At 36.3% G+C, this 27,529-nt stretch overlaps 1 protein-coding gene across 4 annotated transcripts; it reads right to left on the bottom strand.

Annotated features, from left to right (window-relative positions):
- Positions 1-27,289, bottom strand: mvb12ba (multivesicular body subunit 12Ba). 4 transcript variants are annotated; one of them, XM_079871265.1, is made up of 11 exons: positions 26,793-27,289; positions 25,655-25,692; positions 19,067-19,189; positions 14,427-14,534; positions 12,617-12,713; positions 11,956-12,085; positions 10,529-10,678; positions 6,193-6,284; positions 3,530-3,585; positions 3,357-3,416; positions 1-2,420 (listed from the first exon to the last, which is right to left on the bottom strand). In XM_079871265.1, exons 2-11 carry the CDS (start codon positions 25,673-25,675, stop codon positions 2,334-2,336), a joined length of 924 nt encoding a protein of 307 aa, XP_079727391.1. In that variant the 5' UTR covers positions 25,676-25,692; positions 26,793-27,289; the 3' UTR covers positions 1-2,333. The 4 variants fall into 4 exon arrangements, with proteins under 4 accessions (XP_079727391.1, XP_079727392.1, XP_079727390.1 ...); XM_079871266.1 differs by lacking the exon at positions 25,655-25,692 and having other exon boundaries at positions 27,006-27,232; XM_079871264.1 differs by lacking the exon at positions 25,655-25,692 and having other exon boundaries at positions 26,793-27,224.
- Between the last annotated feature and the right edge of the window lie 240 nt (positions 27,290-27,529).

Genomic DNA, 27,529 nt, shown 5'->3' with positions numbered 1-27,529 from the left:
AAGAGTTTACGGTATTTTTTATAGAGTAATAAAGCACAAAATTCAACCAGCAGCCAATATATACAATAAAGACAATGCAAATGTCAAACACACACAACTACTCATCTAGAGGCAAAACAATGATTTGATGATAAACATTGAACGGTTTATAAAATCGTGAACAGGAGTTTATTAACGCAGTGCAGTAACTCAACATCTTTTATTGTATTTGTTTGCATGACCAAACTTGCAAAACACACTCAACTATTCCCAAAAAAAAAAAAACATTAAAAAATACTGGGGCAACATACTAGCTACATTCCTAAACATTTAAATTAGTCTTCATATAAAATCATTAAATAATTAAATCAAAGAGAACTATGAAACAGCAAATTAAATCCTCATTTTAATGCTGAAAAAATAGATAACGCTGCATGCATTCATATAGGGCCTTATTTTTCTGTTAAATAAACGCCTGAATTGACTGAAGAAATTTCAATCAACATCAGCATGTAATCCAGATGTGATGTTGTTAAACTATAATTTTTGTTCTGATTTTATTTAGATAAAAACTAAGTTTTCCAGACAGATTAGAGGCCTTGGATCTGAAAACAGGCTTGACGGATGCCTGGACGATCAGGTGTGAAGGTCTGAAGATATCGACTTCCACAGACATGAAACAATACAAAGAGGTGGTTAATTTCAGATTTTGAAATCATACATAATAAAAGTCACAATAGTGGTTAGAACATGTAACAATATAGCTGCTTATTAAACATTATTACCCACAACGTGAGCAATAGAAACCCATCTGAGTGTTAGATTAAAGTCTCACAGTGAAGGTGTCAAACCATCTGAATGGACTCAGACACGTGAATGTTTCCAAGCTCAACACTTTCACCTGAGATTGCCGTTTTTAGAAATAATAACACTGTACTTTCACCCATAATCGTCACCATATCCAACAAAAGCAGCAGAGGCCGACTCGTAAACCGACTGAGCGGTTTACTAAAATTAAAACGGCTAACAACTAAATTTGCTCTGAATAATCAGGTGAATCTCACGAAAACGGTCAAGAATTCTTCAGGTCACCCTGAAAATCGAAAGAAAGAAATGAGAAATTGTATTTTGCATAAAGAAGCATGAGAGCTCCAAAGTCTCATTACCAATATTCAATGAAAAAATAAAATAATTGAATGTGATATGAAAAAAAACTAAATTTAATTTAAATTACAAAGCCTACCTCGTGTACAATTTGTTTGACAGAATTTAAACCATTTAAAAATATTTTTCAGTAATGAAATTTGAGTAAAATTTGCATGAAAATGTCACACTTCAGGTCCTAAAAATAGGTTTTATTTTCTTTATGCAAAATTTAATTTCTATTTTTTTTCTTTAGATCTTGGGGTGAAATATGACTGAAGAAATATTCACTGGTTTATTAAAAAAAAAAAAAAAAAAAAAGTCACAAAAATATCACCATAAACTTCAGACGCCACAAATGGACTGGCAGAAACAATATCCAAGTGCCTGAGCACCATCGAACACTATCACAGACTGAGAAAGAGTCGAATCTCAGTTAAAACTGGATCAGTGGTGACCGGAGTAGATCCGCTCAAGAAGGATGTTACACAGACGAAAAAGGGAAAACGAGTAACACACATTTTCTAAAACAGCACATTCCTGATTCATCATCGGCTGTCTATGTACAAGGGCTCGCTCAGAGCTGGAGTGTTCCTATTCTCTAATCTCTCTTTCCACACAAACACACACATATTGAAATGCTGTAACAGTGCAGTGATCTGAGCTCCATTTCCAAACGGATCAAAAACACGAGTCATGCAGTTGCTGCGATCGAAATAAAACCGAGCAAGCGAATGAACAAAAAGAGGCGAGATACAAAAAAAATAATACACTCTTCCAGATCCGTGCCGTACGAGCGCAGACTTTGGGGCTCAAATGTGAATTTTCAAGGGCACGTCCAAGTCCGACCCTTCATGAAGTCACAACAGTAACAGCTTCTCAGTCCAGCAGCCAGAAGAAGTCAATACGCAACGCATGATAAAAGCACGGGAGTTTCCACAGGCCTTTCCCACTCACTTTACGACACTGTAGTGGTTTTGATCGATCGCTGTAGAGAAGGAGCATCCGAAGCTCTTTATGAAAAAGCAGCATCAACTTAAGAGAGACTGAACTTGACCACATGAAATGACATTTGTTAATTTTTTTTTTGTATGGAGAAAAGTGATTTTGCCCTCTGGTGGGTTTCTGTTTTAATCTCAGAGAGGTGTGTGAGTCTCAGCTCAGGTCAGGTCTTCAGAAGTCCTCTCCGGCTTTCCTCCAGCGAGTGAGCTTTAGGCCTCGGAGCCCAGGGAAGTTCTGGTGGGACTGGGCGGCAGACGGGCCGCGGCGCTGTGCTCCGTCCGGAAACTATATTCATACTGACACAAACATATCCAGACAGAAAGAGTTAATAAACACACCCATCTGAGAGTGTTTCATAGCAAACACTGACCTCTAGTGGCTCACACATCGGTACTGCAACACACACCTCTCAACATTTCACAACTAATTACATGAAATTATATATTAGTGTGTTTGTCCTTCAGATATTATTCTAATATGCTGATTTGCTGCTCAAGAAACATTATCAATGTTGAAATTGTGGATTTCAGGATTCTTTAATCAATTTGTTGTTTTATTTGATCTAGAAATCTTCTGCAACATTATAAATGAGTTTACAGTCACTTTTGAGCAATGTATTGCAACCTTAATGAATGAGGAACTCAACTAGACTTATATAATAAATACTCCATTTTCAGAACATATATTTACTAAATGATTAGTCAAATCCTCCATTCATTGTAATCAATAACCACTAATCATTGTAATGCACAGCCTTTTAAATGTGTCCTGTTTAAAAAAGATATTGCTTTTATAAAAACAGTATCGACAGCAACAAGATAAAACACACCAATATTCTATAAACAAATGAACTACTTATTGATAATAACAGAACAATATTAACATCTTTACCAGAGAGCTCAAACAGTGGCTTAAATCGGGCCAAAGTTGTTCTCATGTGTAAAATGTGCCTCGTTTTGTTTAACAATGTGTCTTTATCTGTTGTAAAAGCCCCTATGGACAGGTGTTGAAAATTAGTACATGTGCTATAACACTTTAAACAATGCATCTGGTTTGTCCAATGTTATTGCTATGTCCATATTAAATAAATAAATAAATAAATAAAAAACAACTATAAAAAACTATAGTGCATTGAGGCCTTTTCATATATACATAATATTCTTTATACATTTAATATACATTAAAATGGAAACAAAAAAAGCACACATGGTTGAAACTCAACAGATCCTCACCTCTTTCTCAATCTCTGCAAGTGATTTGATTCTGATGCCCATTAGATCAACCTGCTGCAACTGAAACACACACACACACAATTCTCCTCAATGTCCATATAAGCTCTTGCACTAGTTACCTATAACACTTTTTATCCTATGGAAGCTTTGAAGTATTGTGTTTTTTGACTCACGTCACTGGAGGCACACGCAAACTTCTCCGAGATCATGAAAGGCACTCCATCCATAGCTGAGAAGTCAAGAAATCAGAAATAAATAGTGCACACTAGAAAGAGTTAACTATAATAAAGCAGTAAATCATTCTACGAAATAAAATTCGAATGGCTATGTAAAGTAGGGTCTGTCACGCACGATCATGAATTTTGTGCTGATGATTCATTATTAAACAAATAAATAGTGATTAATGATTCAATTTTGTGTCACTTACAGTGTAAGCCTAATATGTTATTCTGATACTTGGAATCGTATGTAATATAATAATAAAAATGATAACAAAATAAACCCACATGATTTACTCTAACTGCTGTGAAAATTTATATATTAATAATATAATATAGAGCTGCACGATTAGTCGTTTAAAGATCGCGATCACAAGGATCACAGCGAGATCTGTGTTGGCGCTGTCGTTGATCCAGAGAGAGCTGTTATCATGTATAAATACCACACAGTATCATTATTTCTGTTATAATAATTCAAATGATCACAGAAGTACTGGGATAAAAGATTATAGTTAGGATATAAACACTGATGTCTACGGTTGCGATCAAAATAGAGCAAATCACCTTTTGAAAGCAACTTTATGCTTCAAATAAAGATTGTATCAATTACATCGTCACACCAGTAGGTGGCGGCAAGTGATAAAAAATGTATTTGTCATTAAAATACTGATTCATCCAGTAATGAAACAAGTGAAGTCTTTATGAGAGTCATTTAAAAAAAAAAGTTAATTCAAATTAATCAAATATTTTTAAATAAACTGCAGCAATAAATATTTTGTCAGAACCTCTAATTACATGTTATTTTGTGTAGTTGTCTATTCAGAATCGTGGGAGAATATTAATATAATATAATATAATATAATATAATATAATATAATATAATATAATATAATATAATATAATATAATATAACAAAGTCTGATTAAACCAACAAAGCTTCATTTCATATGAAGGAAGACCATATAATATAATATAATATAATATAATATAATATAATATAATATAATATAATATAATATAATATAATAAAGTCTGATTAAACCAACAAAGCTTCATTTCATATGAAGGAAGACCATATAATATAATATAATATAATATAATATAATATAATATAATATAATATAATATAATATAATATAATATAATATAATATAATATAATATAATATAATATAACAAAGTCTGATTAAACCAACAAAGCTTCATTTCATATGAAGGAAGACCTTTTTCTATCTTTATATGCTTTACAATGGTGGGGTTTTTTTTCTCAAAATCCTTTGGCAAAATGTGATTTATGAATGTGATAAATGAACTTTAAACTGCACAATTATCGCAGACATCTCAATTACGATTAGATTGATTAAGCACAATTAGATGATTAATCAATAATCGCGAAAGGCCTAATGACAAGTCAACCAAATTACTACAAATTGCCTAATTATTTGTAAGTTGTTTTGGATAAAAGCATCTGCTAAATGATAAATGTAAATAAAACTAAATCATTACGGAGATGTCATTTTTCTTCACGGATGTGTGCGGTGATGAACGAGAGCTCAGAACAGAGAGAGATATTCTGACACCATCTGGTAGAGTTAAACAGATTCCACCTCGAGAAGGGTTTATCATCACATCCCTAATGACAGCAGTTATGAATCCACACGGACACTGAGAGTGCTGATGGGATTTCAGACAGAGGATTATTACATGCAAATTTAACCGAGCCCTTTTTCACTGACCTTCATCTCAAATGTGAGATCTCAACTCAAGCAGATTCTACATTACATCTGATATATAATAATAATACACTACCTTTCTTCTTACTACATAGTCCATATATCATATAGCCGATACTTTTTTTTAGTTAGAAAGAGTAAACTTACAGAGTAAACTCCATTACTGATTATTTCTACTACTTTATAATGAATTAATTATTAATTTAAAGGGATACTTCACCGATTAGCATTAAGCTTTGTATCAGCAGAAACCCGGTAGTATTCTCGAGTGACCGTGCTTCCCTCCCTCATGTCCCCCTTAGACGAGAGATTTCTGTATTGTGTGTCTGGAAAAAAAACTCTGATAACTCAAAAATCATAATTTAGCTCATCTGAGGCTTTTCTGTCCAGAGGCGAGAGACTCCAGCCAGTAGGAGGAGCTCGTCCCGCATGTGTTCGACCCGCCCATAGGGGGATCTCACCATAAAACAGCGTCTTTTCAGTTTCGAGTCACTAGTAGCCTAGTTGTATCATTTCTCCCGATATTGCCCTCTGTAACCGGTAGGCGTGGCTTGGGAGTGTTCTCGTAGGGAAGCGAAGCAAGTGCATTCTGGGAGTTGTTGTCTTTCATCCACATGAGCCAAAAATACATTTTCTGGCTTTTCTCAGTCTAGAAGGCACCAACTTCTAAAATAATTTCACATTTCTACTACATAAATGACCCAATTTAAATACACATTCATCTTTCCAGCGGTGAAATATCCCTTTAATTTGTAAAAGCATGTGAATTTCTAGACTGGAGCTCTAGGAACATTTCTCTCTTTGGTGGTCACTGATGGGTTTGCACTGATGGGATATTGAAGAGGTTGTGAAGGTGTTCAGTTTGTGTTTTGTGTGTTTCTGGTACCAGAGATGGCATAGAGGTTGGAGTTCTGGTGTTCAAAGTCTGGTCTGGTTGTGCTTTTTCTGAAACATGCCGGCAGGGTCATGGATATGTGCCTATGGAGGAACAGAAATAAAAGACTTAATCACTTAACCAAACAAGTATTCAACATATCTTCTTTCAACCTCAAAATGATCAGAGTTGTTTGTGTCTCATCAGCTGTAAAAAAACCACAAAAAAACACGGCTGCTTTTTAAATCATACTAAATGTCCCTGCCAATCTTTCATCTGACTCACAACCTTGATGAAGACTGAAGGTTGCATCCGTAATACAGTCATGCAAATTATGATAATTCTGTCTCAGATCACATGAGGAGATCTACATCCTGTTTGCTGGATGATGCTAGACCCTTTCAGTACATTTTGTCTATCATTTTTTGTTTTTTAAGGATATTTTCAGTAGTTATTTCAGTAGAATTTCTGTTTTAGTGGCAAATCTTTAAATAGCTTTAGCTGTTAGAAAACCCTCTCAGAGAAATGTCTTGTGCACATCTCGCCATGAGTGTTGTTTAAGGGCGTTTTCAGACCTGTAGATCATTTGATTTGTTCTGAAACGGGCTTTATTTGAAATACAATATTGCATTTTCCTCATGGATTGTCTCGCTTTCACAAGGCAACACTTCAAAGCGTACTAACATGCGTTTATGCAAGTCACATGTGAGTAAATCTGTCCTCTTATTGGTCAGACTTCACCTGTTTACGTTCCTCTGCGTCATTCATCAAGATTCATCTATAGCTGTTGTGACACGCTTTTATATATATATATATATATATATATATATATATATATATATATATATATTAAATTATATATATTTAATTACATTTAAAATGATATATATATCACTTCTAATGCAGTTAGAGTGGGAATCAAGGCTTCGTTGGGACAGCATTCTTTCAATGCACTGATATAATACACAGATGAAGAGGCATAGATGTAGACACTGCTGCTTTTTATAAAACACATTTCCCGTTATGAATTATGATAGCGCTTGGTTTGTTGGTCCGTTGGGTTGGATTGCTTTCTCACCTCAACCGAAATGGTTCGTTTTCAATCTGGCCGAGACCATCTCATTCAGCTGATCTCGGAGCAATTGCGCGATTGCCGGTGTTCATATATGCCTAAACGAACCAGCTGAGGGAGAAAACGCACCTTTTTCCAAAACAAATGCGCCAGTTGTGGAAACGGCCAATGACGTGACAAGTTAAAAATACTACTGCTTTTTAATAAAACATTCTGTTGCCCTACATACAGCTGTTTTTGAACGCAAGAATTTTAGCAATGTATACTATTATAGTTAGTGGTTCAACAAATCACAAAACTCACGTTTCAGATCATATTATGGATTCTGAGTCATGGATTGCATAATTTTTCAGATCAGCAAGAAAAAAAAATTCAGACCGAAAAAATTAACTTTAAGACCGAATGCACGGATCCAATATAATGATACACATCCGATTTCTTTCTCAACTGTTTACGTTCACTTAGGCATAACTGACAATGTTAATGTGAATACTTGCCAAGACGGGTATTTTGACAATTTTGTGTGTATGTGTTGTTCGTTCAAGTACAAGGAGATGTGAAAGAGGAATCAATTCAGTGTTCACACACATTAAGCATTAGAAACCGGTATTTTTCAGGATGAAACATAAGCAATTGCTCCAGTAACATGATCCCTGCTGCTAGCCCACATTCAGATAAAGCTGTGCATACACTACAGATCCACTTAATAACAGGAGAATGCTGTAGGTCTCATGTGCAACACCCACCATTAAACACTCATGACATGACTAAACCACCGCACACATGACTTCTGCTCTGCTGATGCGTTCAGTATGTAGGTGTTCTGCTGGCAGCTGTAAGGGAAACTCCACACTTAATACCAAATCATGACAAAACAAACAAATCTATCCTATCTTTTTTCCGAACAAGCCATCTGTGATTTAGATTATGGGAGGCACTTCCAATTTGGGGAAGTTCCACTCAAGACGACTGAAACAAATCATAAGGTTGCACTACAAATAATCCTCATCCGACGTTTCCCAACGTTTGGTATAACAAGAATATGGCAAGAGCTTTTTTCAGTCGCTGCATTATTTTCCTCCTGATTATATTCTTTCCTTCTTTTTCCTTTGTATTCTGCTGTAACAGTATGAAAAAGACAAACATATTCTGCGCATTTGTGATCTGCTCTCTTGATTTAATTTACAATAGATCCCATGAATAAATCACTGGAATGCACTAAGAATCTCTCGTTTATTCCCCAAATCCTCACGTCTCTTTCCAGGTTTGTTTTCACATGTATGCAGTGTTTACTGCAATGTTTCTAAAGCAAGTAAATACAATATTTATTATCTGTCAAATGATGGAAATCGCTTTGAAATAATATCACTCAGTGTTCCAGTTAATGAACACTTTTGATTAAGGCAACTAATGTTACATAATACAGACATACATTACTGTAGTGATATTTAACACATCCTTTAAAGGGGTATAATGCCCTTTTCACAAGATGTAAAATAAGTCTCTGATGTCCCCAGAGTGTGTATGTGAAGTTTTAGCTCAAAATATTTTTATATAGCATGTTAAAATTGTCAATTTTTCAGGGTGAGCAAAAACGCACCGTTTTTGTGTCTGTCCCTTTAAATGCAAATGAGCTGCTGCTCCCGGCACAGAGGGCGGAGCTTCAAGAGCTTGTGTTTTTTTACCTCACACTGAAATGCACTGAAAATGTCAATGTTTTTGTTCAAACCGGAGTCAGACAATAATGGAGAGACTCAAGAAGTGACAACATGTAGAAGCAACAGGACATTTCTGAATGGTTAGTTGATGAATTTATGTAGTTTATGTGTAGTTATCTTCTAATCAGTGATTAGCACATTGATTAGTCTTGATAATCTATAAATCGTGTTCCGGGGGCGGGGTTTGTGTACATTTTAGGTTTGGTCATGTCACTAACCCGGGAGAAATGTGGTGTAGTCTCTACCAGTTGTTCTTTAAAAGCAAATATCTCCCTTTGCTTTGAGCTTTGTAACTTTGCAGATGTTGTTTATGCTCAAACAGCAACATTACACACTAACTAAATTAAAAAAGTGAAATCATAATCAACCACCCCTTTAATATTGCTGCGGAAATAATCGAGCTTTTGGGGTTATTCATGGTCTGTTGTAGTAATTTTTTTATGCTTTTACACTTTTAAATGTCCTTTTAATGTTCAATGGTTGAAGGGTGAGTAGAATAATGTCATCTCACTGATTGTACCCAGTTTTTGAAAATGCTAATTACTGCGTTCATAGAGCAAACCTTTCGCTGATTGTTTACAGTTGAATGAAAGTTACTCCCATAATTCATGCAAAATATTAAGGGTTGTAGGGAAAAGGTGGATATAAAAATAATTTAGTTGTGTTAAACCACTTTTACTCTCCGTTTGTAAAGTGGTAAAGATAACTGACTTGAATTAAAGTGACTGAATTTATAGCATTATAATCTTTCCCTTATAATGTCCAATTGTTATCTAACCCTATCCCGTAAGTGTTCACTTATGTTAGTCAAGGGTTCATGCATCACATTTGGTTTTACATGACCATTTCCACCTTTAAGATTTCGATATGTAAATTACATTGTTTCCCAGACATGCGTTCAGGGACCAGACAGAGACGGTCACTCCCTTATTGCGATGCATTTTTGGTTATGTGACTTCACTGCAGTTGTATCCTGTTATATATAATAGGATCACAGGCAGACCGTATCAAGAGAGCAGACAGACAGAGAGGAAATCATGAGAGGGAAACAGCTGGAACAGACACTTCCCCATTTGGGTCAGAAAAAGCTCCGGGGCGTACAAAACCCTGAGACACAAACAAGCCCGTAAACATACACAATTTACACAAGAATAGCATGTGAAAGCACTCTTTAACATTTCATTAGCCCAGTTATATCATGGAAAACCGCATGTTTTTTCTTAATTTGATTAATACTGTTTGATCAAAAGTGACAGTAAAGACATTTATAATGTAAAAAAGATTTCTATTTCAAATAAATGCTGATCTTTGAGCTTTCTTGAAGATTCTTGGAAAAACATATATTGGAACTATATGGGATATACTATAACTACTATGGAATTTCCTGAAAAACCACAACCTCGTTTATTCCAGAATCTAAAGAATGCTATGCTGCATCTGCTAATTAAAGTGTTTTTCCACTCCATGTTTCTCTTCCTCCTTTCAGTTTGACTCAGTCTCTCTCTTTCTATTCTGCAGCTGTTGCTACGAACGCGGTTCACACTTCACAAACACGTACTTGGGCATGACTGGCGCTGGAGTGGAGTTGTTGGTGACGGTCTGGATGTTATTGGTGGTGTTGGTGGAGGAGTTGTTCTGTACTGGTGAAGAGTCCTGGGTCCGTGGCACCTTTCCCATACGGTACCAGATCCCCATATTGTTCAGCTCTCTAAGAGGAAACACAGAATTCACCAAACTGTAAATGATTTACTCAGGATAAATTAAATACTCAGAAACACAAAACACAGATGTATTTAATAAGAATATGCGACCACAAAACCAGTTACATGGGTACATTTTTTTTTTAAATTGAGATCACCTGAAAGCTGAATAAATAAGCTTTCCATTAAGGTATGGTTTGTTAGGATAGGACAATATTTGGCCGAGATACAACTATTTGAAAATCTGGAATCTGAGGGTGAAAAAAAATCGAAACATTGAGAAAATCTCCTTTAAAGTTGTTCATTTATGTTGGCGATTGTGCTGCATTCACTCACAAAAATAAATGTTTTATATATTTACGGTAGGAAATTTACTAAATATCTTCATGGAACATGATCTTTACTTAATATCCTAATGATTTTTGTCGTAAAAGAAAAATCTATCATTTTGACCCATACAATGTATTGTTGGCTATTGCCACAAATATACCCGTGCGACTCGTGACTGGTTTTGTGGTCTAGGGTCACATATATCAGAATATATGACAGTAATATAAGACAGAAAGCGCTTTTGAGATCTCAAAGTACAGCCAGAGATCTCCAGATACTCCAGGCTGAAAAATACTTAAAAACAATGGTGTCTTAATAGGTTTCAGGCTTATGGCAATATTAAAGATGTTGAATATTGCTCTAATAATTATATATATTTTTCAGATAGTGGAATGATAACGGGACACCTGCATGTTTTAAGAAAAACATTTTTTCCACAGAGGAACCATAAATTACCAAAAAAAGTTAGGTTAGATCATAGATTTTTACCAGAAGTAAAAAAGGATATAAAAAAAGATTATTATTAATATAACACAATATTGTATTATATTAATTATATATTATATACATGTATTTTTAAAAATTAAAATATATATGTTGAGTTCATTCACGGAAGAAAAATATTTAATCATGAAACTCATGACTCAAAGACATAAAAATACAGTTAATAAATTATTATTCTAATATATTATCATTATTATTAAATAAAGTACATATAATAAATATAACAGCAATATTTATCTACACACACTAAAACATTTAAATTCATCAAATGCCATGGGGTTTTCTGAAATCTTAAAGCTGTTAGGTCACGCTTATGTTCCCTAATGCTGTTTAATTTCACATTGCCCACCCGCAGAATACTATTCGTTTTCTCACTCAATACTTCCAAACTGTCTTTTAAATATATCAGGAAGTCAGTCTAGGTCTCAAGTTGTTGTGTAGAGTAACTGACCCTATGAACGTATACTGTGGCGGCGCCTGTTTGGAGCGTCCTAAGATACGGATATCACAGATGGCAGCTTCGGTGGAGTCTCTCGGGATGAACTTAATACATAACCTCCTCTTCCTGAACGCCGGCTCCTCTGGAGAGAGAGGAACAGGACATGTTAAAGAAAGTGAAAGGGAGATGGAGTTTACAACAGAAAGAGAAAATAGACAGAACGAGGTCAGCGCTGGGAATGAAAGAGGATCATTTCACACAATCGATTAATTATTTAACACGAGAAACTAAATCCACAATGGAGGTCCAGCTCTACTAGCAACTACAAACAAACATCTCTTTAACTCTGGTCTGGAGTGTCACTGCTTTATTTAAGCTACGATAACGGTTTCATATCTTGAGTGTCTGTGCAAACATGAGAGTTTGAAATTATGACATTTAAGCCTGAAATATACAAAACGCAAGTATGTGAACACAAACGCAGCTAGTTATGCAAGCGCGATTTCACATTTAGCATTCTGAAAAAGACTTCAAAAGTATTCATATTTCAACGTCAAATCCACCCTGGGATGCTGTGCATATCAATTTAGAAAATATGGTTTTGAAGACGGATCAGTTGTGATCTGGCTGAAATAGCTGTTGTAAATGATCAAGAGGAGATGTGGGCTCTTACGTGTGTCCACGGTCTCCTGAATGGGAATGAATCCCACAGGCAGCGTGTCCTTGATGTCGATGAGCTTCATGTCTACGAGCACATTTCCTAAATGACTCTGTGGAGAGACACAGGAGAATGTCAGTAGACCACATCTCTAGATTTATTATTATTTCTAACACATAAGCAAACAATAGGGCTGCACGAAATTGGAGAAAAATGCGATAATTCATTAAATAATGCGATATTCGATAAGATAATGCTTAAAGTGTGTCAAATAAACTTAAATTATCTTAAAAATATATTTAAAATTTTATAAATCTACATACGTGTTTCACATTCTTTTTGTGACAAGAAAACATCCCTACAACTTCTGAAAGTGAACATCAGTGTTTTACTGTAGCATAAGAAGTGTTATTTTAAAGGAACACGCCGACTTTTTGGGACTTTAGCTTATTCACCGTATCCCCCAGAGTTAGATAAGTCCATACATACCCTTCTCATCTCCGTGCGTGCCGTAACTCTGTCTGACGCACCCACTGCTAGCCTAGCTTAGCACAAAGACTGGAGGTAAATGGCTCCAACTAGCATACTGCTCCCAATAAGTGACAAAATAACGCCAACATTTTCCTATTTACATGTTGTGATTTGTATAGTCACAGCGTGTACAAATAACAAGGTCACATGAGACACAGCCATCTTCTAACCGGATACATACTGGGAACTATATTCTCAGAAGGCGAAGCACTGCTACTTGGGCGGAGTGATTAGCGCAACACCTGAGAAGCCCCGGGGTGAGGAGCAGAGAGTTCGCTCAGAGTTGGAGCAAAAGGGTTTCAGGTAGACCTACATTAGGGTTATTTAACAACAGAAACTGAATAATCAAACATAAAAATAAAACACTGCTTAGTTCTCACTGTATGAATTAAATATATACTGATTCTTATTAAAGCTACAAAAGTTATTCAGCCAAGAGCAGTGAGTGATTTTCTCTTTGTCCTTTGTTCATGACCCCAGTTATTGCAAGCTGTTGAGATATATGCACTTGCGATATTTCAATAATTTCGATATATTGTGCAGCCCTAGCATACAATATTTGAAGCATCATCATCATCATCATCATAATAATAGTAATGTAATCAAGGTTTCTTGCACCAAAAACAGAAGTAATTTAAAAGCAGGGGAAAAAGTAAAACCACAAACATTATTTTAAAGCTCTTTCCGCTTTGGTTTGCCTGAGAAGAAAGAATTAGACTAAACCCCGCAGGGACAGAAGGAAGAGGAACGGCTTTGTTTTCATGAACAAAAACAAAAGGAAGAGATCCTGTGACATATTACAGAGATCATTTCAACTCTAACAAGATATAATATTATATAAACACTCCGTCATGATGAACATGCTCTGGATATTTAAAAGTTCATCCTCGTTTTTGGCCACTGAAGTGGGTCAGTACTAAATAACGTTTAAGCAAATGGGTTGTGCTATATTGTAAATAAGGTGTTGTTAGGCATGACATATTTCTCTTCTCTAATGATGTGTTTACTGGCGCGAGGGCGAGACAACCCGTCACTCTCATAAGTTCGACAAATCACGATCCACAACAATCCAATTCAATTCCCCGGGACAAAATAAAGTCCCACCCAACAGTTTCTCTTGTTTGAGAAGCCGTTTCACTCAGATATACTTCACAATAGGGAAGAACAGTTGATTCCCACGTCCGTTTCATGCCGACTTTAAAAAATCAGCATCTTGGACTAGAAATATTTCTATTTATAAATGTTACCATAATTAAAAGAAATGATCTGATAAAGACCTGAAGACATGACTCACGTTCTCTTTGGAGAATGCTCTGGTGAAGCACAGATAGCGGGTCACCTTGGATTTGAACAGGCCATCTTTCCACAAGTCTGCATCAATCCCATCTGTGGTTTGTGCAACCTAAAAGGAATGAAAAGAAACACTGATTTGATTATGCATTATAATAAAATTAGTTTTTCCATTTGCAGAAGGTTACTTGCTTGATTCTGTTCTTAAAAGGATAAACAAATAATTTATTCAGTACGACAGCCATGAGCCAAAATATGACAAAACATTTATTCACATTAATAATCCATCAGAAAAAAAAAGGCCTGATTTAGTTCAAACGAGTTCCTAATTTATAACAGACTTTAATTAGCTTCTCAAGGGCTTCTGGGAAATTCCTACCCTCAATAATAAGCACAACAGATTAGAAAGAGTCAAAATGTTTTCTAGAAGTTGCCTAGATGTACAACAAACTAGTCGATTAGTAAGGTTGATTATGGAGTATCTAGATGTTCCTTTAGTGGTGATGATTTTAGGAGGATAGATATAAAAAGACCGGCTTTTAAAGAAGTTCTTTTGAGAAGTTCTGCCAATAAAAAAAAGCATTCAGCTTGTATGGACCACAATGAGATGGTTAGCGCTAACTGTACAGTCCATCTCAACAGCAGTCAACATGCATGCTTGCTCAATAAACAGCATGAGCTGCCCACACAAACAGCCAACCATCAGTCGTGGCTTCCCACAAGCCACTCGACAAACACGACTGAACAATGAGCGGGTAAAATGTCACACAAGTGTTAGGGAAAGACCACTGTCTGAATTGATGCAGCATTTCACCACTGGAAAGATGAATGTGTATTTAAATTGGGTCATTTATGTAGTAGAAATGTGAAATTATTTTAGAAGTTGGTGCCTTCTAGACTGAGAAAAGCCAGAAAATGTATTTTTGGCTCATGTGGATGAAAGACAACAACTCCCAGAATGCACTTGCTTCGCTGCCCTACGAGGACACGCCCAAGCCACGCCTACCGGTTACAGAGGGCAGTATCGGAAGAAATGATACAGCTAGGCTACTAGTCGACTCGAAACTGAAAAGACGGTGTTTTATGGTGAGATCCCCCTATGGGCGGGTTGAACACATGCGGGACGAGCTCCTCCTACTGGCTGGAGTCTCTCGCCTCTGGACACAAAAGCCTCGGATGATGCTAAATAAAGATTTTTGCGTCATCTGAGTTTTTTTTCCAGACACACAATACAGAAATCTCTCGTCTCAGGGGGACATGAGGGAGGGAAGCACGGTCACTCGAGAATACTACTGGGTTTCTACTGATACAAAGCTTAATGCTAATCAGTGAAGTATCCCTTTAAGTCTTAGGGCCGGACATGATGATATGCTTATTTATACACCAAATATATGATATACTATTAGTGTCAGTAATATTTTAATAAGAGAGTGCACAGAAAAGAAGTCTGAGGGATATATGTTGGGATTAAAATGTTTGAGACTTGAAATTTGTGATTTTAAAGGGTTTTATGAATTTGAAAATTCCATCTTCAATTTCCTGCACTATTTCTAGGTTTAAATGCAAGTAAATTTGTGACATTGACCATGTGATCTTAAGTTCTGGCTTCCATTGAGGCTCAAGATGCTCTATGAAACCTGGAAAACATGATCATCACATCTGTTCATGTAGCTCAAATGCCACTGTCATTATAGCAAAAGAGACACAATCCAAATACTGAGACGCAAATTCATGTTCATTTTTCAAACAAACATTTCACTCACATTGATGATATAATTTGGCATGAAAAAAAAAAAAAAAAAGTGTTCACATTTTATAGACCCCATTGAAGACTGAGCTCTATCTTCCGATTCTCTGCCCATGGCCTACGTTGCTTTGAGGAAGCAAATGCAAGGCCAGTAGGTAAGAAGTCAAGGCTAGCTAAAATGGTACTTCCTCTATCTCTGTATTTCCTAATTCCTGCTGTAATAAAACTGTAAAATTACACCAAACTTTGTCGTTGTCCTGCTCAGTATCAGCTAACTTCATATAAAAAGAAGTCGCTTACCATTCAATTTGTTTAAATGCCAAAGACTGAACAATAATAATGATGCTTTACTTTGAAAGCACAATTAATTAGATAAATCAATCATTAGTGATGCAAAAGTCAGGCATAACACTCTCAATAATATTTATAACATCTGTACCAATGTACAAGTGAAACTCGAAAAATTAGAATATCGTGCAAAAGTTATAATTTTGATGATTATGGCTTACAGCTTATGAAGACCCCAAATTCAAAATCTCAGAAAATTAGAATATTACATGAAATCAATAAAAAAAAGGATTTTAAATACAGAAATGTCGGCCCTCTGAAAATACACAAACTTTTGCATGATATTCTAATTTTTCGGGTTTCACCTGTATACTAAATTGGATGAATATTGAAACCCTTTCTTTGCCCATCTTTAAAGGAAATTTGAAATGAATGAAGGCAGTTTGATATTAATAATTAAAATTAGATAGATATTGTCTGTAAACAACAGACAAATAACAATGCCTACATTCATTTGAACCAATTAAAAGACACCTCGGAAGGATATGTGACAAAGTAATGACTCAATGAAGTCATTGAAGAGCACAGATTTTAGGGGTTGTCCAAGAGTCAAACCTCAGACTTCTGTAGTTTGATATTGAACAGACAGAAAGACACAAGTAGCTCACTGTTAGTGTTGGAAACAACAGATTTCTCTCTCTCTCTCTAGTTCTGATGCATTGCGTGTAGACTACAGCGATTCTGCTATTTGAGAAGACGTTTTGGGGGTGGAATGGGTGCTATCAACAGACCCTGCTTTCACACACTCTCGCAATCCACACAGGAAGCTTTGTTAAGCTCTGCGCTGGAGTGACGACAACGACCGGGACAGCTAAAGGAAACACAACAACCCCACTGCGTCTTCTGTTGCCAAAGTAGATCCAGATCATGTGCGAGTTCCTGCCCAAAAAAACACAAATGCAATGGTGCAAAAAAAAAAAATAATGTACGGCACAAAACGTCAGAAACTGGGCCTGTGATCAGAAATGTACTTTCTAGGGTGTTATGTGACGTTCATGTCAGGCTATTCATGAGGTGCAACATGTAAACATTAATCCTGACGATCCTACGCTATGCTGTGGCATTTTTCCAAAAGGTTTTGGGAAAACAGTCTCCGGGAGATCTGACAAAATGAAATAGATGTTACAGAACGTTGACACTGTACGCAAACACATTCTTAAAGACGTCTTCTTGATAGTTCAGGTGGTGTGATTACGTAGATATCGCCTGCATAGCTGTGAGCCTTTAAACGTCATCCCTTTAAACCACAGACAGATTGTATTTCTCCCAGCCTGTTGACTGTGAACACTATGACAAGGGATTTTCTGCAACTGAGATCAACATGGTTTGTGTGCATGTCTCCAGGGCTCTTTGTTGATATTAACTCTAAAGAGAAATACATCCAACTAGACATGTGCCGGTATTCGGTAATGCGATAAATCGCGGTAATGAATATGCACGATATTGTTATCGAGGGCACTTCAAAATACCGTGAAAAATAATAGATCCGAATTTAGATTTTTAGAACGCGCATTATAGCTTATTTTCCATCAACTGCTTAAACAAACACTGCGTATGCTGCGCGAAACACGTGTGCACTCTGATGTAAACAATCGTCACTTGTATAAGCATGCGGCCGGTGCGCACTTCTAGTCTAATGTAAACAGTCCTCACATGGAGATTTAAATTATTAAATTTCAATATTCTCAAAAATTTTGAAACTTTATTTAAAGCAAAATTAACTATAGTTTATTCTATACCATTATCATACTACATCTATACCGACTTTGGTCATATCGCCCACAACTATCGGTGAATATGGTTATTTAGCTGGTATTTGACCATTATCAGATTATCGCACAATAACATAATCTCTGCGTGCCCAAATTAACCGTAGTGCTAGTTGCCCTCGTGTCAGTTCCAAAATCAACCAACAGACTTGTAAATTAATCAACATTGTGTTTCAAAATTTTGGGGTGAATTTTGAGAAAATATTGTGTACAAATACGATATATCCTTATATAGTTCAAAAGCTTGGAGTAAGATGTTTATCATGTTTTTGAAAGGAGTCTCTCATGCTCAGTACAGCTGCAATTATTTGATTAAAAATACAGTAAACTGTTTTCTGTTTGAATATATTGTAAAATATTATTCATTCCTATGATCAAACTTGAATTTTCAGCATCATTACTCCAGTCTTCAGTGTCACATGATCCTTCAGAAATCACTCTAATATGCGGATTTGCTCTTCAAGAAAGACATCTTTTTATTATCATCAATGTTGATTTATATCAAATAAAATAATAAGCATCTGCTAAATGAATTACTGTAAATGTGAAATGAGAAACCATTGAGAAACCCGTAATCAATCTATGTCTCACTAGGTTTTTAAATACAGCTATAGTGTCTCGCGTAGAAACAGCATGCTAGGCACTACACCAAACCCCCCAAAAACTAGAAGAACAGATGTCATTTATTGACAAATGCTTTGGAGGAACAAAGAGTTTTCCTTCCTTATGCACTTTCTACGCTATCTTCACCATCTGCATAACTGTATAGGACACACTCACCACATCATAGCCGGTGGGAGCTCTGTTTCTCGAGGCCACGACTCCTACGCCCGTGATCGGGTCCATGGGCATCTCTGGCAGGGCGTCGGAAAGGTCCCGCACCTCAGGCATCATGGAGGAATTCTGAGAAGACAGGAGTGCTGTTATTTACACGCTAAACACCGAACCACTTGACAGAACATGTCGGATCAGCCTAAATAGTGTTTGTTTTGTCTACAAAAGCAAATTAACTTTTGTTAGACTCTACCCTTGGTTTCGGTTGCTACCTCATAACATCCCATAGGAATGAACTGGGGATTTCCATGAACAGCATGACTTTCAGAAGGATGTGCTAATAAAATGCCATTTTTAAAAGAAGTTAAATTATACAGCAATGTGATTAAAAACTACAGACTGCAATGGAGGCAAACACGTACTAAAAGGAGAAAGTTCTCGTTAGAAAGTGAAAACATAATGTTTCTAAAGTACACTATGGTGAACATTTCAGTTGCTAGTAATGCCACTACAATGACTTGAATCAATACATAAATGTAATGAGATTAAGTGAATTTACCCTGGAACAAATGTAGTTGATTTTACTCGCATATTTATAGATGAGGGTGACAATCCACAACGTGAACTTCACAACATTTATTTAAGGACTTGGAAAAGGAAAAAAACTATCCACTCTGGGTTCTTTGAATCACTATTATATGTGACCAAACAACAACATTGTAGCATATTGTTTTCCCAATGAATTCTGTTTAATACAATCCAAACACACAAATAATCTATAGACTTCTACAAAATCTTGCATGACACCTATTTTTCATGATTTAGTTAATTCCAGTTCATTTCCGTAATGCTTCATTTAAAATTCCCTCTTAGTTCGAGTATAAACTGATGCCAAATATGACCTATATTGTTTGTTACTGTTAGTAATAGAAAAGATCTTTGAAAGTCAACACACTTACTACAAAGTTCACATGTACTCAAGCTGATACCCAAACATATCTCTGAGACAACGCAGAGCAGAATAAAAACACGACGGCAGTCACGGCACTGCCAAAACATGAAGGCAAGCTGACAAATGAAACCAAGTCACTGTGTAAAAGACATGTTTGAACAGAGAACAATATTCTGCAGAACAGAACAAGAGTCTAGATGGAAAGCACAAGAGGGAGGAGACCAAACATTGAGCTAGATGACAAGCAACACATCCAACGAAACACGTCCTTTCCTTATCAACTGTTCCTCTAATCTCACACACTAACTACTTCAAGGGAAAAATATCTATATTCCAAGACTATTACAATTAGCGGGATTCTGATAATGAAGTCTGTTTATTTACTTTGAGATGAGTAAACACTTCCAGAGCGTCTGAGAGCTTATAATGAACAAGAGCTTACATGTTACTCGAAAACGTAAACAGTCTTGGGGGTAAAAGTGGAAAACAGAGATCAACAGATTAAACAAAGAGTAGAGGAAAAACTGCTAGGCATGAGTGTGTGCAGTGTAAAAGACACTTAATATTCAGTAATATTATTGATTTGTAGGGTACCAATACCATGAATTCGATACCGGTTCCTGAACAATACTTTTTTTTGATACCAATTTTATGAACAGATCATGTTATAGCAGAGGCTGTAACATTAATGTGAAGGGGGGGGGAAGGGGGAAAGCTATAATGTTAATGCAGCTAACCTTAAAGATAAGCACACTTTACGAGATGCCTAGTTTAACGTATGTGAGTTAATTCCGTTTTTACCATTAAAATTCTACTGGATTCCGTGCCTAAAAAGTATTGAACTCGATACCCAGCCCTATTGATTAGACTACACTAACACTATTGGACGAAAACTTGAACTGACTTTTTACATGGATAGCACAGATAAACACAATAGAACAAAGTTAAAAATGAAATAAACAGTGCTTTTTAGGATTTTCAGGTAAATCTAACAGTAGTTAGATACATATAAGGTACTAGATTAGGTACAGAAATTGAATAAGCAAATGTAAAATAACACTGCATATATTAAATATAGATGAATACTTATTACAGTTACTCAAGTTACAGTTCTTAAGTTACAAAAGTTATTCAGTCAAGAGCATTAAGTGATTTTTTTATTTTTGCAGTGAGTCTTTTGTTGTGCGATTAACATTAAAAACACAGACATCAGCAGGAATATTAGGCTGCTGTCACTTTAAGACATAATGCACAGATCCAGTACACTGATACTGTTACACATGCATTTTCTTTCTTCACTGTTTCCGTTCACTTAACACATAATCGACTATGTTTACTAGGATACTCGCCAAGATGGGCATTTGTCCGTTAGTGAAAGAGAGCTCAATTCACAATCTTTTGGGGCTTTTCAATAACTTAAAAGTTTAAATTGGCAAGGATTAAAAACATGTGCAAAAGATCAACTTTCATGACGATGCAGCTCTGGCCCGATCAGGACAGTAATAACTCTTGGCCATCGGGAAGTCCTTATTGTCGAGCCCTGCATTTAAATCAAGCGTGTCAATTCTCTTTACGTGGCATGAGTGGAAGTCTCTCTCCTTCTCTCACGTTAATTGTGTGTGTGTGTGTGTGTGTGTGTGTGTGTGTGTGTGTGTGTGTGTGTGTGTGTGTGTGTGTGTGTGTGTGTGTGTGTGTGTGTGTGTGTGTGTAAGAAAGCAACAGTGAGCGCTCTCAGCCAGGCGACAGTGCGCAAAGCTCAGCGGGCAATTAATTTATATTGTGCCAAACTTATTTTTTGCCTTTCAATCACAGGTGACTGAAATCCTACAATTTAATAGCATTGGCTAATTAAAGACGTTTTTAGTTGCCTAATGTTCAATTTGGTCACATATGCTAGTGATTTACTGGTTGTAAAGGCATTCTGGTCTCGTCTCCATCATGCACTTCACAAATCAACTGATTTTGGAGTCAGGGTTTGTTCTTCCTGCGCATCTGAAGAGTTATGTAGCTGAATACAAATGATTCACAGTCTTTGGATGAAGCTAAGCGCTTTGGAGGCAACCTTGGCAACCAGGCCTGCCCTCCGCGCTCTGCAAACAAGCCACAAAGAAGCTGTGTCAAATCACTGGTGCACATGGAAGCAGCTTGCAGCCAAGCAAACAGCAGAGAGAGGAGAAGAAAGAGAGTGAGATCAAACCAAGAGCATGTGAGAACTCTATAGAGCCAAGAGAGAGTGTTAAAAAAGAAAAGGTGTGACACGATGATCTCAGGAGTCAACAGTGAGAAAAGCCAACAGGAATAGACTGCATTCGTTAACAGGGATGGAATGCAATCAAGGAAGTCATATATTGTATTTTAGTTTAATGTGAATCAAGACTGCAACATCCTAAATCATAGATAACACTGAGATTTCATAAAATCCCTTTTCAACTCATAATATGCCCAACTTGGTCCAATTCAATTCTACCCAAGAAAAGGCAGTTCTGGGCAAGAAAACACTTAAACCTGCTGGTTTTGAACCAGAAAGCGGTAGCGTCAGTGCTTGAGTATGGGATTATATTCGCACAAAGTTTACTTTTTGAAACTATAACACTGCAAAACACAAAACAAAACAAGAGCACTCACAATATAATCAACAATCAAAATGACAAACTGCAAAGCTGCCGTTTCAAACAATTTAATTTACAAATAGTTTTTATGAATATGAACTGTATTAGTCCTATATTTAAATAATTGACTGTTATATTAAAACCAGCTTGTATTGCAATGGCCTATACAATTCTGAATTAAAATGACTATAAATATGCTCTACTAACTAGTCTGATCTTAGTTAGTTATAGTTAGAAGTTAGTAGAAACGTGTTTAAGATCTGAAAGAGGATTGCAGAACCCAGCTGAGAAAAGGGGTAAAGAGAGGAACGCTCCCAATATCCGTTCATTATTATTGAGCCATTCATTCATTATTCATTGATATTCTGATTTATGGAGCCTCCTATTTGATGCATATGATTTATATAGCCAGCGATGTTCTGGATGCTGGGCTGTGCACATCGAGCCTCCAAAGTAGTTTAACCAGCAAGACCAGCACTATCACTAATTAAGATTAAACCAAGCTGAACCAGCACTAAAATACACAGCGGCTGCATATGTAATTAATTATGTGAATGTGATTGCAACATTTAGCCTAGGGTTCATATAAACAGAACTTTCAGAATCTGAAGTTGGACTGGATTCATTTCAATAGATGAACATTTGTCAGGACTCTGGAGGCATGCAAAACCAAAAACGAGCTGAAGTATGAAATATGAGCTTCTTATGCATCCACGGTTGGGGAAAAACTCCTGTACACTGGAGAAAACACATGTAAATTTCTTTAGAGAGAGAGAAGTATTTTTTGTCATATTTTTTACCCAAAATAGGATGGAGTGACCATTAATGAGCGCTAAACCCACGTCTGTCCATTCACACTGGAAGCCAGAGGACACCCTCGAGCAGAAACTCAACAGTTAACTCAAAGAAGTAATATAATGATGGTTTCAGGAAATCCCTAAGGCGAAGCTAGCACTGTAGCGGAATAAAAAGAAGATAGAAACGATCTGACTGATTAAACATGAAGACAGGGTGTTTTCATAATAATAACGTTTATTTATAATGCAATGCTAATCGACACAGCTAATCTGTGTCCAACAAAAGACATTTAATAACTTGTTTTTACTCACTTCATATGGTCAATCAAGTTCCTTTTGTGATCTATACTTTTGTGAGAAGCACTGTATAGAATACTGTAAAATAATATATGCCTCATTCTGTGATAAGAATCCACAAAAGGAACTCGATTGACGATATGAAGGGAGTAAAAACATGTTATTAAATGTCTTTTGTTGGTCAACAGATTTAAGAATGCTTCGCATTACAAGTTTGAGAAGATGTTTATCGCATGTTGCTTTTTCAAAAGCACGTTATAAGCGAATCAAACTCGCAGTGCTTTTCAGAGATGGAGCAGCTTTTACAGAGACACTCTTCACTAACACAGTACAGTACACTGTGCATATATTTATTCAATTGAAAAGCGTAGCCTTTGCTATTTAATAATCACTCAACGTCAAATCGCAATTTCGGTTTGATTTTGATTAATTGTGCAGTGCTAATGTGAATGGTATTACTACGTTTAGGATTCATATAAACAGAACTTTCAGAATCTGAAGTTGGACTGGATTAATTTCAATAGATGAAAATTAGTTCATAGCTAATGAGTATTTGAATTGGATTGGAAGTTAGTTTAGTTTAGGGTACATAAAACAGTTCTTTTGGAATCTGCAGTCAGATTGGACTTAGAAAGATAAAAATGCATGTAAATGTGTGTAGCCAAGAAGGACATATTCTTGAATAAACATGGTCTTAGAATAGTCTTAACAATTAAATGTTGGCAGAAGTACACTGGCATTGGCAATAGGCTTTCCTACCCCTACCCCAAGAGGAACCTTATCATCAATGATGTCCTATTGGATAAATCACAATAAAGCAAAATTCATACCGGTCTTTCAACTGGCTATATCTAACGAGTAGCCTATATATGATGAATCTTCATAAACAAATGCACACCAAAGCAATTATCATAAAGAACAGATGCATCCTTCCTGAAACATGAGCAGGAAAGGCTCTGCGATGCCTCTCGGACATTAGGGACAGATCTGCTTTCATATCACTCATCTGCCAGGAGGACAGAGAAGCCTCAGATGGCACAGACACTGCCAACCGAGGGGTCTGGGAGATATTTCAGGGCTCAACAATAAGGACGGCCCAGAGCCAGATTGAGAGACGCTACACCACTGCTGCATTTATGCTGTCAATTCAGTTCGCACATGGTTTGTTTTTTTGGAGTTATTCCTAATATGGTTGTCAAATAAACCTGGCATTGTATATTACGAATATTGGTAGCTCTTTGATTAATTGCTTTAGTTCCTCTTTTGTAAAAGTGTCTGCTAAATGCATCGAATATGTTGATAAAGACATTTACTTCTGGGCCAGTGAAAAAGTTTACAGGGCAAATCAAAATCAGATCTACTATCCCAAGTTAACTATGCCAGTAGGAAAACAAATCCTTTTTTTTTGTTTTAGCCCTGCATGTGTTGGTTTCATTGCTTGTTCAAGTTTACATCACCTCTCTAAGAAAGCATGCTTGTTTGAACAGGTGGATAAAGCAAACATCACCACGGGAAACTAATCAAATCCATGAGCACAGGTTCTAGCAGCCACATCCAGTTATGTATGCATGCATGTATAGGTGGATGGTGAAAAGTATAACATGGAACAGTATGAATACAGCTATACAAAAGAATATTTAACAATTTTGAGACTTAAAATCAAAAGAGATCTGGTGCTAATCAAAATATGGAAATATGTCAACACCAGTGGCACAAATTCGGAATGAATCCAGGCCAGAGCATTATAGAAAATACATACAACATCAACATTTATCGTACAAATACGAAGCAGCTCTTGGTCTATAAATGAATCATACATTACGGCTCCAAATCTCACAAACAAGAGCAGCATTCAGAAGACACTCTGGCCGTAACAACATGCTGATTAGTCTAACCCATGCTGGAGTATTTGACAACAAAATAGGTATGTCATACTTGCCTTATCAAATTCATTAGGCATCTTGGTGATAATCTGATCTGAAAATTCAATTTCAACATTTTCAAAGAGCCAATCATGAGAGCATTTATTTCTTACAGCATTAGCTCTGTTTACACAGCCACTTGCTTTCTGTAAACTTAATAACAGCCGACACTGTATAACAGGTCAGACATCTGCAGGGTTTCTGTATAGGCTTTATGAAGGTATATTTAAGACCTTTTAAAGACCAAGTAATGAACATTTAGGGAATAAATTGAAGAGAATACATTACATCAATATGCTATCTAAAATTAAATGTCTAAGGAGTATTAGCAACACTTCAAAGTTTGGAAATACAACTTAATGTATAGATAACAGATATCTATTACTTTTTTATTCATTGTACAAAAAAAGTTTAAGCATAAAACACTCACTTAAATTTGTTACGTTTTCTAGGCTTCATTTTACATTTAAATCTCAAGTAAATCCTTATTTAAAGATGTTTATCCATGTATTGGAAACCAGGACAATTTTTTTAGGTCTCTTTAAGCCTTATTTTGTGTAAAGGCGAATTATGACCCTCGGAAACCCTGATCTGAATCATGAACACAGAATTAAAAGACACTCTTAAATGACAATATGACACTCTTAAATTTGATTTACAAAGCAGATTAAATACATTTTCCCAATAGACAAGCAATGCTCTGCATAATAAATGAATATATAGCACCTTATCCATATTTCTATTCCCTCATAACCATGAAACATCTCCGTTTTTGTTTACATGACCAGATAAGTAAGATACAAAAGCAAACATGTAATAAATCATTATTCTTTACAGTAACATTAACTAATATGATTTACTATCCTGCTAAACAATTCACAACTCTTTAAAACATTTCATACACGTATCTAGGTGTTATTATAATATATTGAGTCCATAATATGAATAAATAATAGTCAGTTTCATCATTTGGCAGAAGCCCAATTTTAGCCATTAGCATTAGCCGGCAGGTTGCTAGGAGACTCCTTAGAGATATTCTATGCTTATCCTAGTCGAGCTAACAAGCTAACGCAATTTAATTTACTAAATATTCCTTATCCTTCTCAATATTTGTGCAAATAGTAATATACCCATTAAACTCCACATTGACTTAACTGTAAAATGCACTGCGTCCTTCCTTTTCGGACAAAAGCAGCTTTTCATGACCCGCAGCCCACAGCGGTAGCAGCGGCCGCAGGAGCCTCGGCAGCGCGTAAGAGCAGAGCGGGGCGGAGCGGCAGGGAATGCGGCGGGAACAGGGCGAAAGCTCGGGCGGGCGAAAGCAGAAGCGGAGCTAACAGTGCTAATGCTAATCGACGTCTCTCTTACCCCAATATACTTCACACAGATAGACAGACAGACGCTGCTGTTTGAAAAGATATACGCCACTGGTTCCTCTTCTGTCTGTCGTTACAGCTCACGACGGGACTGTTGACATTCCCGTTAATCAGTTAATCCATTTCAAAGGATGCATTTCTCCTTAATTTTCCAGAGTCGTTTAGGGATCCTCAGAAGCTGCCATTTCTATTCTAACCAGTCACTGAAACTGAGAGAGGAGAGAGGAGACGAGGAGAGGGTGGGAGGTAGGGGTGTGAGTGTGTGTGTGTGTGTGTGTTCTCTGTTTTGTTGCTGATGTAGTTGTTATGAAGTCTTTGCCTTTTAATATATGTTTTATATTCTGAATACCCAACAATTACACACAAAAACATCAGAAAGTACTATTGCTGTAATGCAAAACTAGATTTAATCTCGAGATTTTAAGATATAAAGGCTCTATGCATGTTGATTAATTAATAAGTTGTTTCGTTTAATAATTTAATGTTATCAGCCCTTAATTAAAGTAATGTGATATT

Source organism: Squalius cephalus (genome assembly GCF_949319135.1).
Source record: "Squalius cephalus genome assembly, chromosome: 5".
NCBI lineage: Eukaryota > Metazoa > Chordata > Actinopteri > Cypriniformes > Leuciscidae > Squalius > Squalius cephalus.
Note: the sequence above shows the minus strand (reverse complement) of the source record. Positions and strands in the feature narration are given on the sequence as shown.